Source organism: Mobula birostris, chromosome 1 (assembly GCF_030028105.1).
Source record: "Mobula birostris isolate sMobBir1 chromosome 1, sMobBir1.hap1, whole genome shotgun sequence".
NCBI classification, from domain to species: Eukaryota; Metazoa; Chordata; class Chondrichthyes; order Myliobatiformes; family Myliobatidae; genus Mobula; species Mobula birostris.
The window spans coordinates 214,977,520-214,995,867 of NC_092370.1; the positions used below are offsets into that span (position 1 = coordinate 214,977,520).

At 39.6% G+C, this 18,348-nt stretch overlaps 1 protein-coding gene across 3 annotated transcripts in view; it reads left to right on the forward strand.

Annotated features, from left to right (window-relative positions):
- The window catches only part of mis18bp1 (MIS18 binding protein 1), a 67,782-nt gene extending 54,529 nt beyond the window's left edge, over positions 1-13,253 (forward strand). For all 3 annotated transcript variants that reach the window (XM_072270917.1, XM_072270933.1, XM_072270925.1), the window contains 5 exons: positions 823-959; positions 2,321-2,466; positions 7,227-7,305; positions 7,392-7,446; positions 10,944-13,253. In XM_072270917.1, the coding sequence (XP_072127018.1) occupies positions 823-959; positions 2,321-2,466; positions 7,227-7,305; positions 7,392-7,446; positions 10,944-11,047 (521 nt within the window). In that variant the 3' untranslated portion in view covers positions 11,048-13,253. The remainder of the gene's footprint in view (positions 1-822; positions 960-2,320; positions 2,467-7,226; positions 7,306-7,391; positions 7,447-10,943) is intronic.
- Positions 13,254-18,348: the final 5,095 nt, after the last annotated feature.

An 18,348-nucleotide genomic window follows, 5' to 3' on the forward strand; every position in this document is an offset into this window, starting at 1 on the left:
ATGTTATCTATATAGACTTCAGCAAGGCCTTGTCTTTAAGGACAGTCCTGCATGGGAAGCTGGTCCAGAAGGTTCATCCACTTAACATTCAGGATGAAGTAGGAAATTAGATTCTGGCTACTGTGGCTACTAAAGCATCTTCTGCTGTGTGGCCACATCGGAGTAGTTGAGATTAACTAAAGGTTGCCTATGCTTGGCCCGTATTTTTAAATATATCAGTGGCCATTTGTACTTTCAGCTTGCAAGCTGTTTGGATTCTGAACAGTTCTAGGGTACGGACCTCTATGGTAACCTAGGGAGGACATGCTCAGCTTAGGTTTAGACTCTAAGAAAATGATGACAACTGCAATCAGAGTTCCCTGCTGTTTTTAAAATTGGAATCACTAAATAATTTTGCTCTCTACTCTCTCTCTCTCGCTCTCAATCACTTACACACATATATTTGAGGAAAATGGTTCACTGTATTTGGTAAAGAACTTGCACCAATACACACTGGGAAAAATACTATCAGTGCTTCTAGACTGATGGATTACTTGTTCTTGTGCTATTTTAATGCATTTTACCCATTCCACTCTCCAGTAAAGAAAACAATTAAAAATTCAGCTAAAACATTCAGTGCAAATTTGATTCTAAAAATACTAGGTTGTGTATAGCAGTATGTTGTATATTCATTCTTACATTTTGAACTTCTATTGGTTTTTAAATGCAAGTACCATATAGTCATGAGAATTAATCTTCCTACAAGATTGTATGATTAGGCAAGTTAACCAAATGTGCCTTTATTAATGTGCCCTAATTATTTAATGAATGTTACCTCCACAGGGGAACCCAAGAAAATTATTGCACGGGCTGGAACACTGAAAAGAAAGCAGCAAGTAAGGTCTTTCCTAGAACATATTCCTAAGGATGATCATGAAGATCTTTTCAATGACATAGAATTGCAGCATAAGAGAATAAAGGTTTGGACACTCATTAAAAAAAATATTTAAGTATTGTAAAATGTTGAAATATTCTAACTAAATTCTTCCAATTGACTGCTGTTTCTATTGGATCAGGATTATAAGTGTAAAATGTCTTCTGCAATTGAATATACAGCTGAAAAATTGTGGACAAAATGGAAAGACAAATTTATATCTGTGCACTTTATGTTGCAGGACATTTAAAAATGATTATGAATTATATTCTTCACAAGCATAACACTGATAATGCTATGATGGTAAAGAGTGAAGACATACATATCTCTACACCACACATTTCAGCCTCTAGTTCAGCCTTTCAAGCTGTGAGATGGGCAACTACGAAGCACAAATTGCTACTTTAGTAGAGTTGCTGCCTTGTGGTTCTATCGACCTGGGTTCAGTCCTGATCTCTTATGCAGCCTCTATCCAATTTGCTTGTTCTTCCTGTACCTATTTCTTTGGGATGCAGGAGGAAATTGGAGTATTCAGATTTCCATTAGGTGCTCCATTTTTCTCTTGCATCCCAATAATGTGCAGGTTGGTTAGTTAATAAATTGCCTCCAGTATGTAAATGAGTTATCAAATCTAGGAAAGGTAGATGCCAATTTGAGGAAAATAGATTAAAGAAATAATTAGTGGGTTTAGGATTGTTCTGTTAAATGATGTAGACTTGATGGACTCAATGGCCTCCTTTAATGTCATAAGGAGATATGAAATGGATAGTAGCTTGAGCACCATCAGCAAACCGTTTCTGCTAACGGTACTTCTGAGCATTTTTAATTGGAAGTGACAATGACACAATCCACCAAAGATGCCACATTAAAATGCACTTGGTTCTTTAAAATTATTCAGAAATCATCTTGTGTCTCTCACGGTGGATTTGGTAATGCCAAGTTACCTTTTTACTGATTGTAGTGGGTTAGACATTCCCATTTATTACAGGCTTTGGTCACCTGCCTCTCAGTTTTGCCAGTGGACAGGCGAACAATCAGTAAAATTATACAATAATGAAATAATTTTTTGAATGTAAGCTATGTACAATTCCATCTAGAAAGCAGATGTACAGTAATATTTCCAGTGTGTTTAGTGTTAGACATTTTGCTCTTTTAGACCTTCTTTTGTTTTCTCAACCTCCTATACCAAGTTTATTCAGTCTAGATTAACATATTATTGTTTATAGTTTTATATATACTGTATTAGGATAAATTGAAATATTAAAGTAACAGAAGGGCAATCATTATGATGCAAATTATTGAATTTTGAATAAAATTGCAGCATGCAAATAAAAGCTTAGATCACAAATTTCTTCTACAAACTTAGAGTTTCAAAATATTTTTCTCCTTTTTGTAATTATATTGCAGCTTCCAAGTTTTTCAGGCCAAGAAGATGGCGATGATTTTTTCAAACTTCAGGCAAATCCAACTACTCCATCTTCAATCATCTTTCCTATAGCAAAAACACCACAGTGGAATCACATCAGTCCTCGAATGTTAGCTCCCACTGATGGGTAATTAATACAACAGTACATATTACTGCTACCATGGGTCTTTATAAATAAGCATAGGTGGTACATTACTTAGCATGCAAGTTGCCTTCTCAGCAATGAAAATGCTGATCGAACCTGTGCGAAAAGTGGTCATAATATGACAGCCATTTTGCTCAGAGAGCCTAGTACAATCGAGGATTTGTCCCCTTGTCTCTGTCCAAAGAGGCTGCCTGTGATTGATGGCACTGAGTGTGCTGTAACAAGCAGTGCTTCTGCTTAGCACTAAGTGATGGGGCTTGGGGCTGCACCCTAGCCAGTGAAGGCAGGCCGCTGTTAGAGATCAGCAGCACCCGCAAGTGTTGACTGACTAGCTCGATTCTACATTCTCCATCATCACCTCCCAGTAAATGTTACAAAAGCTGCTGTCTGTTTCTCTGTGGTAGCACAGTTCTCCCAGCATGGTGACTGTAGTGGTTGCTGGCTCTTGAGCATGTACCAGAAAAGACTGTGCAGCCAAATGAATTAAGGGGGAGACAGCATCCAACCGATGCCAAGACAGACCAAGGAATCGGAGCAACCCGTTTCTAGTTGAAACAGTTGCTGCAGTACTCCTATACGCGCCATCCTAGCCAGGGTATTATGGGGAACTGATACAGAAAATAAGTTAAGGCCAGCATGGATCAGCCGTGATCAAATTCAGTGGCGTGCCAGGCTTGAGGTGCTGAGTGGTCCAGTTCTGCTCTCATTTCCGTGTGCTCTGAGTCTCAAATCACCACACACCTAACCCACACAGGCAGCCTCACCACGGTGAGCCATAGCATTTTTCCTTGCTCGGGGAGTCAACAAGCAGGCATTCTTAGAAAGTTACCTGCACAACATCATGTCATTTTAAAGTATGGATAATACATAGCTGTAAGTATTCAAACTGTTGGACACCATGTTGCTGAATGCTGATTGATATATATATATAGCCTTTTGGTCCTCCAGTGCGATAGAATAAGTACTACATTGTGAAATATAATTAGATTGCTTATTATTTCTGATGTTTGTCTTCCTTGTACACATTCTCTTCCTATGTTTAGACATGTAAATAAATGTAGAAACACAAAAGCTTTTAATTACATGGATATCCCTTAACAGTAGAACATCATTAATTTGATTAGTCAGTGTCAACATAAAGCTGAAGTCAGAAGTTTACATACACCCTAGCCAAGTTCATTTAATCTCAGTTGTTCACAATTCCTGTCATTTAATCCTAGAAAACATTCCCCGTCTTAGGTCAGTTAGGATCTCTACTTTATTTTAAGAATGTGAAATGTCAGAATAACAGAGAGAATGATTTATTTCAGCTTTTATTTCTTCCACCACTTTCCCAGTGGGTCAGAAGTTTACATACACTTTGTTAGTATTTGGTAACTTTGCCTTTAAATTGTTTAACTTGGGTCAAATGCTTTGGGTAGCCTTCCACCAGCTTCTCACAGTAAGTTGCTGGAATTTCATTCCATTCCTCCAGAGAGAACTGGTGTAACTCAGTCAGGTTTGTAGGCCTCCTTGCTCGCACATGCTTTTTCAGTTCTGCCCACAAATTTTCTATCGGATCGAGGTCAGAAAATGTTGTCAAGTCTGGTTCGTCCTTGGGAGCAATTTCCAAACGCCTGAAGGTACCACGTTCATCTATACAAACAATAGTACACAAGTATAAATGCCATGGGACCACACAGCCGTCATACCGCTCAGGAAGGAGAAGCATTCTGTCTCCTAGAGGTGAACGTACTTTGGCACGAAAAGTACAAATCAATCCCAGAACAACAGCAAAGGATTTTGTGAAGATGCTGGAGGAAACAGGCAGACAGGTATCTATATCCTCAGTAAAATGAGTCCTATATCAGCATAACCTGAAAGGCTGCTCAGCAAGGAAGAAGCCACTGCTCCAAAACCACCATAAAAAAGCCAGACTACTGCTTGCAATTGCACATGGAGACAAAGATCTTACTTTTTGGAGAAATATCCTCTGGTCTGATGAAACAAAAATTGAACTGTTTTGCAATAATGACCATCGTTATGTTTGGAGGAAAAAGAGTGAGGCTTGCAAGCCGAAGAGCACCATCCCAACCGTGAAGCACGGGGGTGGCAGCATCATGTTGTGGGGGTGCTTTGCTGCAGGAGGGACTGGTGCACTTCACAAAATAGATGGCATAATGAGGAAGGAAAATTATTTGGATATATTGAAGCAACATCTCAAGACATCAGCCAGCAAGTTAAAGCTTGGTCGCGAATGGGTCTTCCAAATGGACAATGACCCAAGCATACCTCCAAAGTTGTGGCAAAATTGCTTAAGGACAACAAAGTCAAGTTCTTGGAGTGGACCTCACAAAGCCCTGACGTCAATCCGATAGAAAATTTGTGGGCAGAACTGAAAAAGTGTGTGCAAGCAAGGAGGCCTAAAAACCTAACTGAGTTACACCAGTTCTGTCTGGAAAAATGAAACAAAATTCCAGCAACTTACTGTGAGAAGCTTGTGGGAGGCAACCCAAAATGTTTGACCCAATTTAAAGGCAATGCTTTTAAATTGCCTGTGATACTTGCCAAACGGGGTGTTACTAAGTACTGACCATGCAGGGTGCCTAAACTTTTGCTTCGGGCCCTTTTCCTTTTTTGTTATTTTGAAACTGTAAAAAATTTAAATAAAAAAGCAATCTGCTTATAATTAAAGAAATGTGTCATCTTTAACTTAATGCCTTTTGGAAATCATGTCATCTTTTACTCGCTTAGCTATTCACAGTAACAGAAATTTTGACCAGGAGTGCCCAAACTTTTGCATGCCACTGTATGTGGATTAACTTAGCATTGGGGTCAGCACAGACATTTTGGGGCCAATGGGCCTGTTTTTGTGCTATATTTTTTATGTTCATGAGTGTTTATAAAACAGGCGATAATCAGATGGAGACATACAAGAAAAGGATTGATGGATGAGATGTCTATTTGCAGTTTCTTTTAGTAGGAGAACCTAAAACGAGGAGGCATTGTCTCTGTAATTCACCATTTAAAATGGAGATTTCTTTTAATCCCAGCCTTGGGACTTTGGATTCTGAGCCATTCATCTTATTTAATAAGGTATCCGTTAGTCTTGCGAGACCATGGATCTGTGCCTGGAAAGTCTTCACTCTCCAGGGCGCAGGCCTGGGCAAAGTTGTATGGAAGACCGGCAGTTGCCCATGCTGCAAGTCTCCCCTCTCCACGACACCGATGTTGTCCAAGGGAAGGGCAAGGGCCGATACAGCTTGGCACCAGTGTCATCGCAGAGCAATGTGTGATTAAGTGCCTCGCTCAAGGACACAACACGCTGCCTTGGCTGGGGCTCGATCTTACTTAATATCAATAATGCTAAGGGAACCATAATATTCAACAGCAGACTGAGCTCAAGGTGCTGAGACTTAGAATTAAGTTTATTATCATTGACATGTGGACAGTACAAGACATAAAAGTTACTGTAAGTTGCCAAAGTAAATAAATACTATAAAAGATGAATAACAAATCATTGTTCATTCGTACATGAATTGTTCTGAAGTCTGATGGCAGAAGGAAAGAAACAGTTCCTAAAAACATTGAGTGCAGGTCTTCAGGCTCCTGTACCCCCTCCCCGATGATAGTACCATGACACAGAGGGTGAGGCTCTTTAATGATGAGTGTCACCGTCTTGAGACACCAGCTCTTGAAGATGTCCATGATAGGATGGAGGGTTGTGCCTGTGATGGCAATGGCTGTGTGTGTAACCATCTGCAGCCTGTTGCAATCCTATGCAATGATACTCCGTACCAGGCTCTGATGCAGCCAGTCAGAATGCTGTCCACTGTATATCAGTAGAAACTTGCTAAAGTCTTTGGTAACATACCAAATCTCTTCTAACTCCTAATGAAGCACAGTTGCTGGAGGCCATATTAGGTCCTCTGCAATGCTGATGCACAGCAATTTGAAGCTGCACACTCTTTCTGCTGCTGCCCCTCAACAAGGATAGGTGTGTGTTCTCCTGACTCCCCCTTCCTAAAGTGCACAATTCCTTGATCTTGCTGATACTGAGTGAGAGGTTGCAACACCACTCAACCAGCCAATCTATCTCACTCTTTTAAGCTTCATCATTGTCATCTATGGTGTGGTCTTTCACTGCATTTGCAGCATCTTAGAAGAATGAGAGGGAATCTCACTGAAACATATATGGACTGGATAGACTAAATTTAGAAAGTATATTCCTGTGTTGGGAACTTGGGGTTGCAGTCTATAGTTATGAAATAAGAAATTTAGGGATTTAATTTCTTCGGGCAAAGAAAGGTAAAGCTACACAATTCTTAACCATTGGATGCAGTTAAGATGTCATTAGAGGTTGTTCTAATGGCTGAGGAGATTAAAAGATATGGAGAGAAAACAATTAACAAGGTCAGGAATTTGGATGATCAGCCACAATAATTGAATGGTGGAGTTAAAAGAGACAATTTCTTATTTTTTCAATGTTCTAATCTTTTTATCCTATGCCAACCATTTTTTCATTTCTCCTCCAGTTTTGTTGACTTTGATATTAGTTCATATGTAGGTTTTAACATGAGCACATGAGGCTTTGCTAATTTTATTATTTTAAGCAATCAAGAAATTGTCATGAAAATGTGAAAAATTCATATTCTATAGATTAGTTTTCATCATTTTGAATTATAAACACGTGTTTTGATAACTGCATACTTTCAAGGTATGATATATACCATATTTTGAATAACATTTATTATATGTTACAGTGCAAGTAATGACAAATATGTGTATCAATTACAAAAAAAATCCAAAACGAAGAACTGGTCCAAAGTCAAGAAGAAATCGGTAGGAAGCAAATAACTAAATTTTGCATGTAAATGTTTAAAATGCATACAGCTCAAAAACTCAATTTCTTATTATTCTTATTTCAGAAACAAACATTTTTAATGACACCGTACAGATTTAAATCATCACGGGTAACAGAAGGTAAGAATACTGCATTTTTAAAGATTTTATCATTTCAATTTTATCCCACATGTTAGTAAACTAAATGCAAAGGTAAGTTTTGCCTTTGGACCAAGAAGTGGTTTTGAATTTTTAGTAGAATACCAAAATGGCAGCAGGGCCAATATTGACTTCTTTGCTCTCTGAACAAAGTAGCTGGTTCAATTATTTCATTGGGTAATTGAGTGCAAACCATTGCTGTGGATCCGAAATTATACTTAGACCAAACTGCATAAGACCATAAGACATTGGAGCAGAATTAGGCCATTCAGCCCATTGAGTCTGCTCTGCCATTCCATCATGGCTAATCCCGGATCCCACTCAACCCCAAACACCTGCCTTCTCACCGTATCTTTTGATGCCCTGATCGATCAGGAAACAATCAACTTCTGCCTTTAATATACCCACAGACTTGGCCTCCATCATAGTCCATCAGAGCATTCCACAGATTCACTACTCTCTGGCTAAAAAAATTCCTCCTTACCTCTGTTCTAAAGGGTCATCCCTCAATTTTAAGGCTATGCCCTCTAGTTCTGGATACCTTCACCAGGGGAAACAGTCCTTTCAACATTGAGTAAGTTTCAATGAGATTCCCCCCCCACCCCCCCCCACATTCTTCTAAATTCCAGTGAGTACCAGCCCAAAGCTGCCAAACACTCCTCATATGTAAACCCCCTTCATTCCCAGAATCATCCTCGTGAACCTGCTGTGGACTCTCCCCAATGACAACACATTCGTTCTGAGATATGGGGCCCAAAACTGTTGACGGTACTCCAAGTAGGCCTGACTAGTGTCTTATAAAGAATCAGTATTATCTCCTTGGTTTTATATTCTAATCCCTTTGAAATAAATGCCAACATTGCATTTGCCTTCTTTACCACAAACTTAACTTGTAAATTAGCCTCCTGGGAGTCTTGCATGAGGACTCCTAAGTCCTTCTGCACCTCTGATGCTTGAACCTCCTCCCCATTTAGATAATAGTCTGCACTATTTTTCCTATTGATCAAGAACATAGCATTGAAAGAAGATCAGCTGTGATGCTATTCAATGGTGGATCAGTCTTGTAAGACTGAATGGCCTGCTCTTAATTTTCTGGACTGTATGTTTCAAAAGAGAGCATCACACAGGAAGTAATTGTAGAGTGGGTTGGCAGGTGACAACCCATGATAAGCATTGTTAATAGTAAGGAGACTGGGCAACACTTTTTTTCACAGACAGAAATTTGTGTGGTGGGATTGGTCAAACAGATGACTGGATAGTCGGGTGGGGACCTCTGAGCAGATTCTGCTGATGGTGTTTGGAACCTTGCCACTAATACATGCAAAATCGTACAATCAATAATAATGGCAAGATGCAGAAGATGCCTACTTGGAGTGTTATGTACCCCATAACTAGGTTGCCAAACCAGCAGAAATGGATCACTCAGTTGGAGTCTGGATTACTGGAACTAAGAAAGTTTTATTAAAGAAATAAGCAACACAGTACTCTAATACACCGTCCTGACGAAGGGTCTCGGCCTGAAACGTCGACTGCACCTCTTCCTACAGGTGCTGCTTGGCCTGCTGCGTTCACCAGCAACTTTGATGTGTGTTGCTTGAATTTCCAGCATCTGCAGAATTCCTGTTGTTTACAGTACTCTAATAGTAAGGATATAAATGCAACAGGTTAGCACTGAATAAACATACATGTACACAGAACTAGGATAATAGGATCAATCAAGCTCTATCACAGTCTAGGGGTAAGATGTTCAATCACAAGTGACAGAGTTCAGTTTAGTTCAGTTCGCAGTAATCGCTGTTGTGCCGTTAGAGAGAGAGAGAGCAAATGCTGATATTCGAATCGGATTCAACAGACCTTTGATATTCCTCGCAGTTAGCTTTCGGGCGAGCCCTTTATAATGTCTTCTGAGGTCACCGACTGTGACCCCTCCGTTTCAGATACGATCGTTCCTCTGCGGTGACCCCGGCACTCAGGCAAGGGTGGACACACACACCAGGTTCCCGTCGACCGTATCTTTCCACCCTGTGCGTCTGTGGCTGGTCCCGCGATCAGCCCTCCAAAACTCCCACCGACTTGTGGGGCGCACCGCTTCCAGGGTCTTGTTACCTCGTGGTGTCATGAGTGGTGTCTTGTGTGGTGTCTGTTGCCTTAGCGAACCTGTCCCTTTTTATCCCCGCTGTTGGGGTATCGCCTGTCCATCACTTCAAACAGTTCAGGGTTCTAAGGAGCCGGTCTTGACAATACCCAGACCGGTGTCTCCTTCCGTTAATCTCTTTCGTCTCCTCATTAACATTTCCAAATGCTGCTCCATTGTCTTACTTATCTCTCTCTCCTGAAGACAGGTGGCAGATCAACTGTTGATCCCACTGGTGATAGCACAGGACAGTTTACATCTTAGTCTATGTGTACTTTTGTCACCCTCTTTCGTCACAGGAGGAAGATGAACATTTGATGCACTCCCGCAGCAGTTCTGATGGAGTGTAGACCTTGCATACATGTTTTGCCCAAGTGGTATCAAAGTAACCTTATATATTGGTCAACATCATTGAACATACCAAACATCAAATGCAACATTAAAAACCAGAAAATATCTGCAATGGGTCAGCAGCACCTACAAGAAAAGAGTTCAATGATTTTGAGCTGCTGATCCTTCTTCAGAACACAGACATCCCACCTCTCCCGGAAGTTCCGGGAGTCTCCCGCATATTAATAGTGGCTCCCTGATGCCCGCAGATTATATACAATATCCTGGAAATCAATTTTTTTGAGAGCGAGCAAGAGAGCGAGAGCACGCCATGGCAGAGTGTTCCAAAAAAAGAAAATATAAAACGTACATCACCCCAGACTACACTAAAGTGTACCCCTGCCTAATAGGGGTCAAAAATAATGACGGTGTTTCTCGCTGCACTGTTTGCAACAGTGACTTTTCTATTGCCCATGGTGGGTTAAGACTGTAAAAGACATGTTGAGGTGAGTTTAACAGGTGTCAATCATTCATTAGCATAGCTAATGTTATTTAAACTAGCTGGCCAGCTGCTCAGGAGCTACTCTATTGCAGACATCCCACCTCTCCCGGAAGTTCCGGGAGTCTCCTGCAAATTGATGGTGCTACCTCCCTGAAATGAGTTTTTGCAGGGTGGTATGTCTGAGAACAACATTATTTAATATCACTGTGCATACCATCAATGACATCAGTCTAGTCTTCTGCTCTAATTTGAAAATGACGCTCCTGGAGTTTGCAGTCTTGGTCCAAATGTTTGTTGGTTTACTGGTTTTATTTAAAACATTATGATTCATACAATCTTATAGTAAATCAGGATTCTTATCCCCAGCAACATGAAAGGACAGCAATGACAACTTGGGCATTGCTTGAAATGCTATCTAAACTAATAAGGAAAATGTACACCAACCTACACATCTAATTTTCAGTCAATTTGCAGTGATATGCTGTATGTAACTTAAAGCTTTATATTTTTCAGGCCAACAGAAAGGCAGTATAACGAAGCTATTCCAAGATAGAAAAACCGTTCAATCAGATGATGACAAAGAGGATGAAGATTATTACTTTTCAAATTCAGAATAGATCTTATTTTATAGAAAGTTAAAATACCTGAACTCAGAGTAGCTACTTTGTTGATAGGACTCTGAAATGTAGTGATATTTGAATACTGGAATTTGAGTTGTGGTTCCTTCTGTTAATGGTTTTTAAATAGTGAAAATGTATATAAAATGTACAAACTCAACCATCAAATTTTAAGTGTTTTGTAATGTTTGTTATAAATGATGAATGATATTCTCTCCAATATAGCACTTGTTCCTAAGCTTGTACTGTTTCTGATTTATCTATCTTGATTGCTTTTATTTTTTTTGTTTCAATATTCCATTAGTGTGCTAATTATTGGGATAACTCTACATTAATTAGAATTTGTGGCCTACTCTTGTAATATATTATTTGATGAACTGTTACTGCAGCTTGGAGGTTTAACTTGTTAACATGACTGAATATGAGTGTGCTGAAAATATATGACATGTAGGTAAAGAAACATATAGGAACAAGCTGCAGTATTTCTACCACAATAACAGAATGCAGATAGTTGAATAGAGGGACGTACAGCTTCTCAAGTTATTTTTTGTTTTCATTCATTGTGCAAGAGAAATTGAAGTTAGTTGTTTTAAATAGTTTTCATTGCTCTTTTTATTCATGGTTTGGTATGCAAAAACTTAATGGAGGTAGTTATTTGAGAGGAAGGATTCTAATGAAAAGGGAGTCCTTGCTTTTTATTCAAATTAATTTGAAGCAACTGATTATTAAAATAATTTACTGTTTTGCTTCTTAACGCACTTCTGGAAAATGCGGTACATGAAACATGAATGACACACCCACAAGAGGCTATCATATAGCACAAAGGACTGAAATATTCATCATATGCCTTCACAATGTACAACACTTTTCACCAGTTACTGAATGTTACTGTCACTGGAAGGCTGCCATCAAATACCAAGCAACAATTTCAGTTAACATAATTGCTCTAAAGTACTCCCTGAGGGGAATTAAAGCACGTTTAGCCTCTCTTTGCTAGAAATGCTATAAGGCATAACTATGTGGAAAATGTAAATATATATCAAATTTTGAACAAATGACGCTATAAAGTTAGAAACTACCTTAGGATATTCTGGTCAGCTCTTATCAAAACAGTTAAAACTAGTCTTAAGGATTGTTCTTTTAATGTCCTACTATTCCAAGAAAGCCCAAAATAATTTAGCCAACATAGTTAGAAATAGGCTTTAAATTAGCACAGCAATAGTAAATGCATTTCACTTTAACTATTGTGCTTAAACTTCTTTCATATAAGGCACCCTGAATTAATTCAGCCAATTTAACGCTGCGATATCCATGTAGCATCAGGGCAAATCACTAACATTAACTGTAAAAGCTTGTTAGGAATCTGGGAATTATGTCTTTAGAGGGTAAATGAATGGATATCTGTTTATTGGGATTTAGGATTATTGAAAGAGAAGAACTGCTCTATTTTTCCTCTCAGGTAAAAGGGGTAAAAACCAAATAATTTCAATGCAGAGATCAGAAGCGGGAACTAGCTTATAATTAACTAATCCAAATTGGGCTCTGCTTGATTCAGAAACTGGAACATAAATATTTTTACTTGTTTCCAATTTATTTGGTTTTCATAAGGAGGTAATGCTACATTGAAATACAAATGGTGGACTAGGAATCTTTGCTTGGATACACCAGGTAAGGTACATGGTTGTAAAATTTCTTTTGCAAGCTATTTTTTATATTTGCCAATTATATGTTTGTAATTTCCAGAATTGAAATGTAGAGAATTGGTCTAAGCAAATATGTACTCTGATCCTATCCACCAGAATGTGAAATAATTTCATTCAGTCCAGAAGAAAATACCCTGATCATTGCAAAAGTGGTAGTTTGATTGCTGTTCTTTTCCATTTTGGCATTGAAATAAAGACTACTTTTGGTTACTCATCTTCGTCAGCTCATCCTAAAAGCTTGGTTTATCTTTGAAAGAGATTCTTGAATTTGAGGAAAGGAACTATTACGTACATTCAAGCAGCCTATTTACAACATGTGCTTCTGTAAAGGTATAGGAATCCTGCCAGTTTTTCATAAGTCCTCATAAGTACTGTGTTTGTCAGTAGTTTCTCTGTATATTTTTGTACTTCTGCAATAAATGTAGAATAATCAATATTCTTTTAATCAATTTTAATAGTGTGATATTTTCCTGTTGTCTAATTGCACACTCTACCTGTACATCAGAACTCTGGTTGTGTTTAAATGTTAATCTAGCCATTCAATAAATATGCTGGATGCAGTTCATAATCTTGGTTATATAACAGAAGCTGGTCTCAATCTATATTCCTTTTTATGCAAAGAGAGAGCACTCAGTAGTGCAGGTAGATGCAGAGCAGCTACCAGTCATTTGGAGACAAAGAACAATGTGGGTTGAGATCATATTACTTACGAAAAGGGGTTTAAATTGGCTCTTTAAGAGAAATGCATTGACATACAATTCAGGGAGACTTTGATTACCACTATTGGAAATATGTAGCGAACTAAAAAAGCAGAGAATGAGACTTTTGGTGGAAAATGAGTGGTTATAGGTAGAACATGACCAAGGAGGGAGGTTAAGCTGCTGCTGTGGATAGCCATTGTAAAGTGCCATTGTCATCTGAAGGAATCAGCTCTAAAACTTTGAATCATCCATTCTCAGGAAAAATATTTCCACCCTTACTAATAAAGACAATTCTATATCTTGTGATGATGGTATTAGAAGAGATTAACTAGATCAAGGGCTACAAACATTGTAGAGAATATAAGGGCCTCTTGAATGCAGTCAGAGTACATAATAAATAACGTGACTCGAAGATCAGTCTTCTGAATAGCGAATCTGCATGGCATTCTGTGCCTTAGATCCTGCACTTTTTTAGGGGCCCTGGCAGAGATATTTAAAACATCCTTGGCAATGGTTTAAGGAAGGCTTTAAAATTATGCTAGGAAATTACAAGCCAGTGAGCCTGACATCAGTAGTGGGTAAGTTATTGGAAGATATTCTAAGGGATCAAATGTACAAGTATTTGGATGTTCAGGGACTGATTGGGGATAGTCAATGTGCTAGGCCATGTCTAACCAATCTGATAGTTTTTCAAGGAAATTACCAGGGAAATTGATAAAGGCAAGGCGGTAGATCTTGTTGACATGGACTTCAGCAAGTTCCCTCAAGGGAGGTTGGTCAAAAGGTTCATTTACTTCGCACTTGGGGTGAGGTAGTAAATTGAGTCAGATGTTGGTTTCGTGGGAGTGGTAGGCCTCTGAGAGGAGGCTTGTGACAGTGGCTTGCCTCAGGGACAGCTGGTGGGTCCGTTGTTTTTTGTCATCTATATCAATGATCTGGATGATAATGTGGTAAACTGGATCAGCAAATCTGCAGATGACACCAAGATTGGTGGTGTAGTGGACAGCGAGGAAGACGATCAAAGCTTGCAGCAGGATCTGGACCATCTCAAAAAAGTTGGCAAATGGAATTTAATGCAGACAAGTGTGAGGTGTTGCTTTTTTGCAAGACAAACCAGGATAGGAGTTGCACAGTGAGTGGTAGAGCACTGAGGAATTCAGTAGAACAGAGGAATCTGGGAATACAGATTCATAATTCATTGAAGGTGACGTCACAAGTTGATAGGGTCGTAAAGAGATCTTTTGGCACATTGGCCTTCGTAAATCAAAGTGTTGTGTACAGGAGTTGGGATGTTATGTCAAATTTGTATAAGATGTTGGAGTATTGTGTAAAGTTCTGGTTACCTACCTACAGAAAAGATATCAATAAGTCTGAAAGTGTAGAGAAAATTTACAAGGATGTTTCCAGGACCTGAGGACCTAAGTTATAGGGAAAGGTTGGATAGTTTAGGAATGGTTTTATTTCCTACAGCATAGGAGAATGAGGGGAGATTTGATAGAAGTATAAAAATTATGAAGGATATAGATAGGGTAAATACAAGTGGGCTTCTACCACTGAGGTCGGTTGAGACCAAAAGTAGAAGTCATGTGTTAACAGTGAAAAGAGAACATGAGAGGGACCCTCCACTCAGTGTAGAACAAGCTGCCAACAAAAGTGGTGGCTTTGGGTTTGATTTCAATGTTTAAGAAAAATTTGGATAAGTACATGGATGGGAGAGGTATGGAGGGCTGTCCAGGTGTAGGTCAATAGGACTAGGCAGATTAATAGTTCAGCACAGACTAGGCAGGCAGCAGGACTTATTTCTGTGTTGTTGTGTCCTATGACTCAATGATCAACTGACAAGGGTACTTGCAGACATTTTTAACCTCTCCCTGCTTCAATCTGAGCAGCCTACCGGATTTAAGACCACTGTCATCCAGCTACCTAATAAAACAAGGTAAGGTGCCTTCATGACTCCCACCCAGCGACATCCACTATGATGAAATGCTTTAAGAGGCTGGTCAGGGCAAGCATTAACTCCAGCCTCCCCGACAACCTCAACCTACTGCAATTTGTCACAGCAGACGCCATCTCCCAGGTTCTACATTCAATCTTGGAGCATCTGGACAGTAAAGACACTTGCATTAGACTATAATTTATTGACGGTAGCTCCAATCTACCTTCAGTACTATAATTCCAAGCAAACTTATTCCCATGCTCTAGACCTGGGGCTCAGCAACTTCCTTTTCAACTGTATCTTAGACTTCCTGATCAACAAACAGTATTCAGTGAGGATAAGCCGCAGCGCCTCCAGCATGACTATCTTCACCACTGGTGCCCACCAAGCTATGTCCTCAGCCCCCTACTCCATTCCCTGTATCTGCATGACCAGATTCTGCTGGAACTCCATCTACTTGTTCGCAGATGGTACCACCATAGTGGGCCATGTCTCAAATAACAATGAGGGGGTTGAAGAGTGTAACGACGGCAACCTTTCCTTCATGTCAGCAGAACAAGTAAGCTGGTCATTGACTTGGGGAAGAGAGGCAGTGCACATGCTCCTGTTTATATTGATGGTGCTAGGGTTGAAAGTTTCAAATTCCTAGGAGTGAACATCACCAATAGCCTGTTCTAGTCTGACTTTGTTAATGCAACAGCCAAGAGAGCTCCCCGGTGCCTCTTATTCCTCAGAGAACTGAAGAAATTTGGTATGTACCCTTTGACTGTCACCATTTTTTAATCAATATGTCCTAGAAAGCATCCTATCCAAATACATCACTGCTTGGTATGGCAATTGACTGCAAAAAAACTGCAAGGAGATGTGGGCACAGATCAGCATATCACAGAAACCAACCTCTCTTCCATGGACTCTGTATACACTTCCCACTGCCTTGGTAAAGCAGCCAGCAAAATCAAAGGCCCCAGCCACTCTGGATATCTTCTCTTCACTACCCTCCCCCCCCCCCACCACCACCACCATCTGGCAGAAGATCTAAAAGCACGTACCATCACGCTCAAGGATAGCTTCTATCCTGCTCTTATAAGACTACTGAATAGTTTCCTAGTATGATGATCTGGACTCTGGACATTACAATCTACCTTGTTATGATCCTGCACCTTATTATCTACCTGCACTGCTCTTTCTTTGTAACTGTAACACTTTATTCTCTACTCTGTTATCATTTTACTTTGTACTGCCTCACTACAGTGTTTAAATGAATTGATCAGTATGCAAGACAAGTTTTTCACTATCTCAGTTCAAGTGACAATACTTTATTACTTAATTGGCAATTGTATCATCATAGAGAAGTATCAAAAGAGTAAAGGATGGCCAGAAGTGAAACAAAAATTGTTGGAAACACTGAGCAGTTCAGGCAGCATTTGTGGAAAGAGAAATGGTTAACATGAAGTTAGTTTCTTGTTCCACAAGTGCCATCTGACCTCCTCAATCTTTAAAGAATGTATCCGGCTTCATTTTTTTAATCTTCACGCTGGAAGTGAACTTTGCTATCCTTGATCCTAGGTGCAAGTAATTTTGGTGAGAAACTGAGACTAATTATGCTAAGGGAAACTGATTTTGGAAAGCTAAATGTGTCATAGACCAGGAACGTTCGACCAGGTAGATCAATGAACGAAGATGAAACTATTTGGATAAACAATGTCTGGAAACTTTGGTGCATCCAAATGATGGTAGTTAGGGTAGTGAGTCGCATCTGAAAATAATCACGGGTGGAGAGTGGTTGAGCCTTTGAATTTGGGAGCCGGATGGTTACATTAGAATATTGAGATATCACAGCCTGGGATCAGGAGTTGGAAGATCAGGGTATCTGATTGATAGGGAGAAGTGGGTGATGGTGAGGAATCAGTACCATATTGGGAAACCCTTAACAATCAAAGGCAAGGATGGAATTTAAAAGTCACCTAATTGCCTGCTTGTTTTGTTAATACCCAGAGTTGGTTGCTCCCCATGCAAATTGGCTAATTTCCCAAAAGTTGTTTCACCTTATTTAGGTGCATTAGCTTATCACCACCCTGAGCACTAACATTCATTTCTGTTTCTCCTGAAGAAAATGGCCAAAAGCGCATTTGAAACAGCATTATTTGCACCTGGATGTGTGCATTGAAACTGCATCTGTGCAGTTTCTGAAGGGTCGACAATTAGCTAAACACAGCTTCTGATAGCTTGCACATCAATCTAAGAAAGGCTTTGGCTCTTAAAGTCATAAGTACCTGGGAGTGCAACAGGCTCCTAGTTGTACAAACGCAATGCTCATAGATGACACCTTTGAGTGCCAAAAAGGAAGTGGGACTTGCACAAATGATAGAAATCTGAAATGAAGCTTGGTAACAATGGGAGCTTTGAAGATGACATTATGAAATGTTTGCAGAAAGAGAGATTAAGCACTATTGAAGAGGATGCCAAGTTGTAACTTGCTGATAAAAGCCACATGTGCTCCCCCGCCCCCATCCTTGTGGATTTGACATAAACAAGTAGGCAAGCCATTAACATCTAAGCACAGCTAGTCTGGTACAGCTATATTTGGACTCAGCCAGTAAAACCAACTAATATGGCCCTAAAACTGAGGGGAGAAAACATTTGACCACATCCTGTAGGAACTGAAGTCAATAGTCTTAATATGCTGAAATCTGGAACAGGGGAAAACAGAACATTGGAAGAACTCAGCCATTCAAACACCTTTTGTTTGAAAAGTTGACATTTCAGATTGAGACCCTGCATTGGACATGAGTAAGAAAAAAGCTTAACAGTATAATTGATGTCATGTGCACTGAGGTATAGTGAAAACCATACAGATAATTTCAAAATGTTAGTTCATCAAGGTAGCTCAAAAGGAAAAAGTAACAAAATGCAGAATATAGTGTTTCAGTTATAGAGAAAATGCAAAGCAGGTAGGAAATA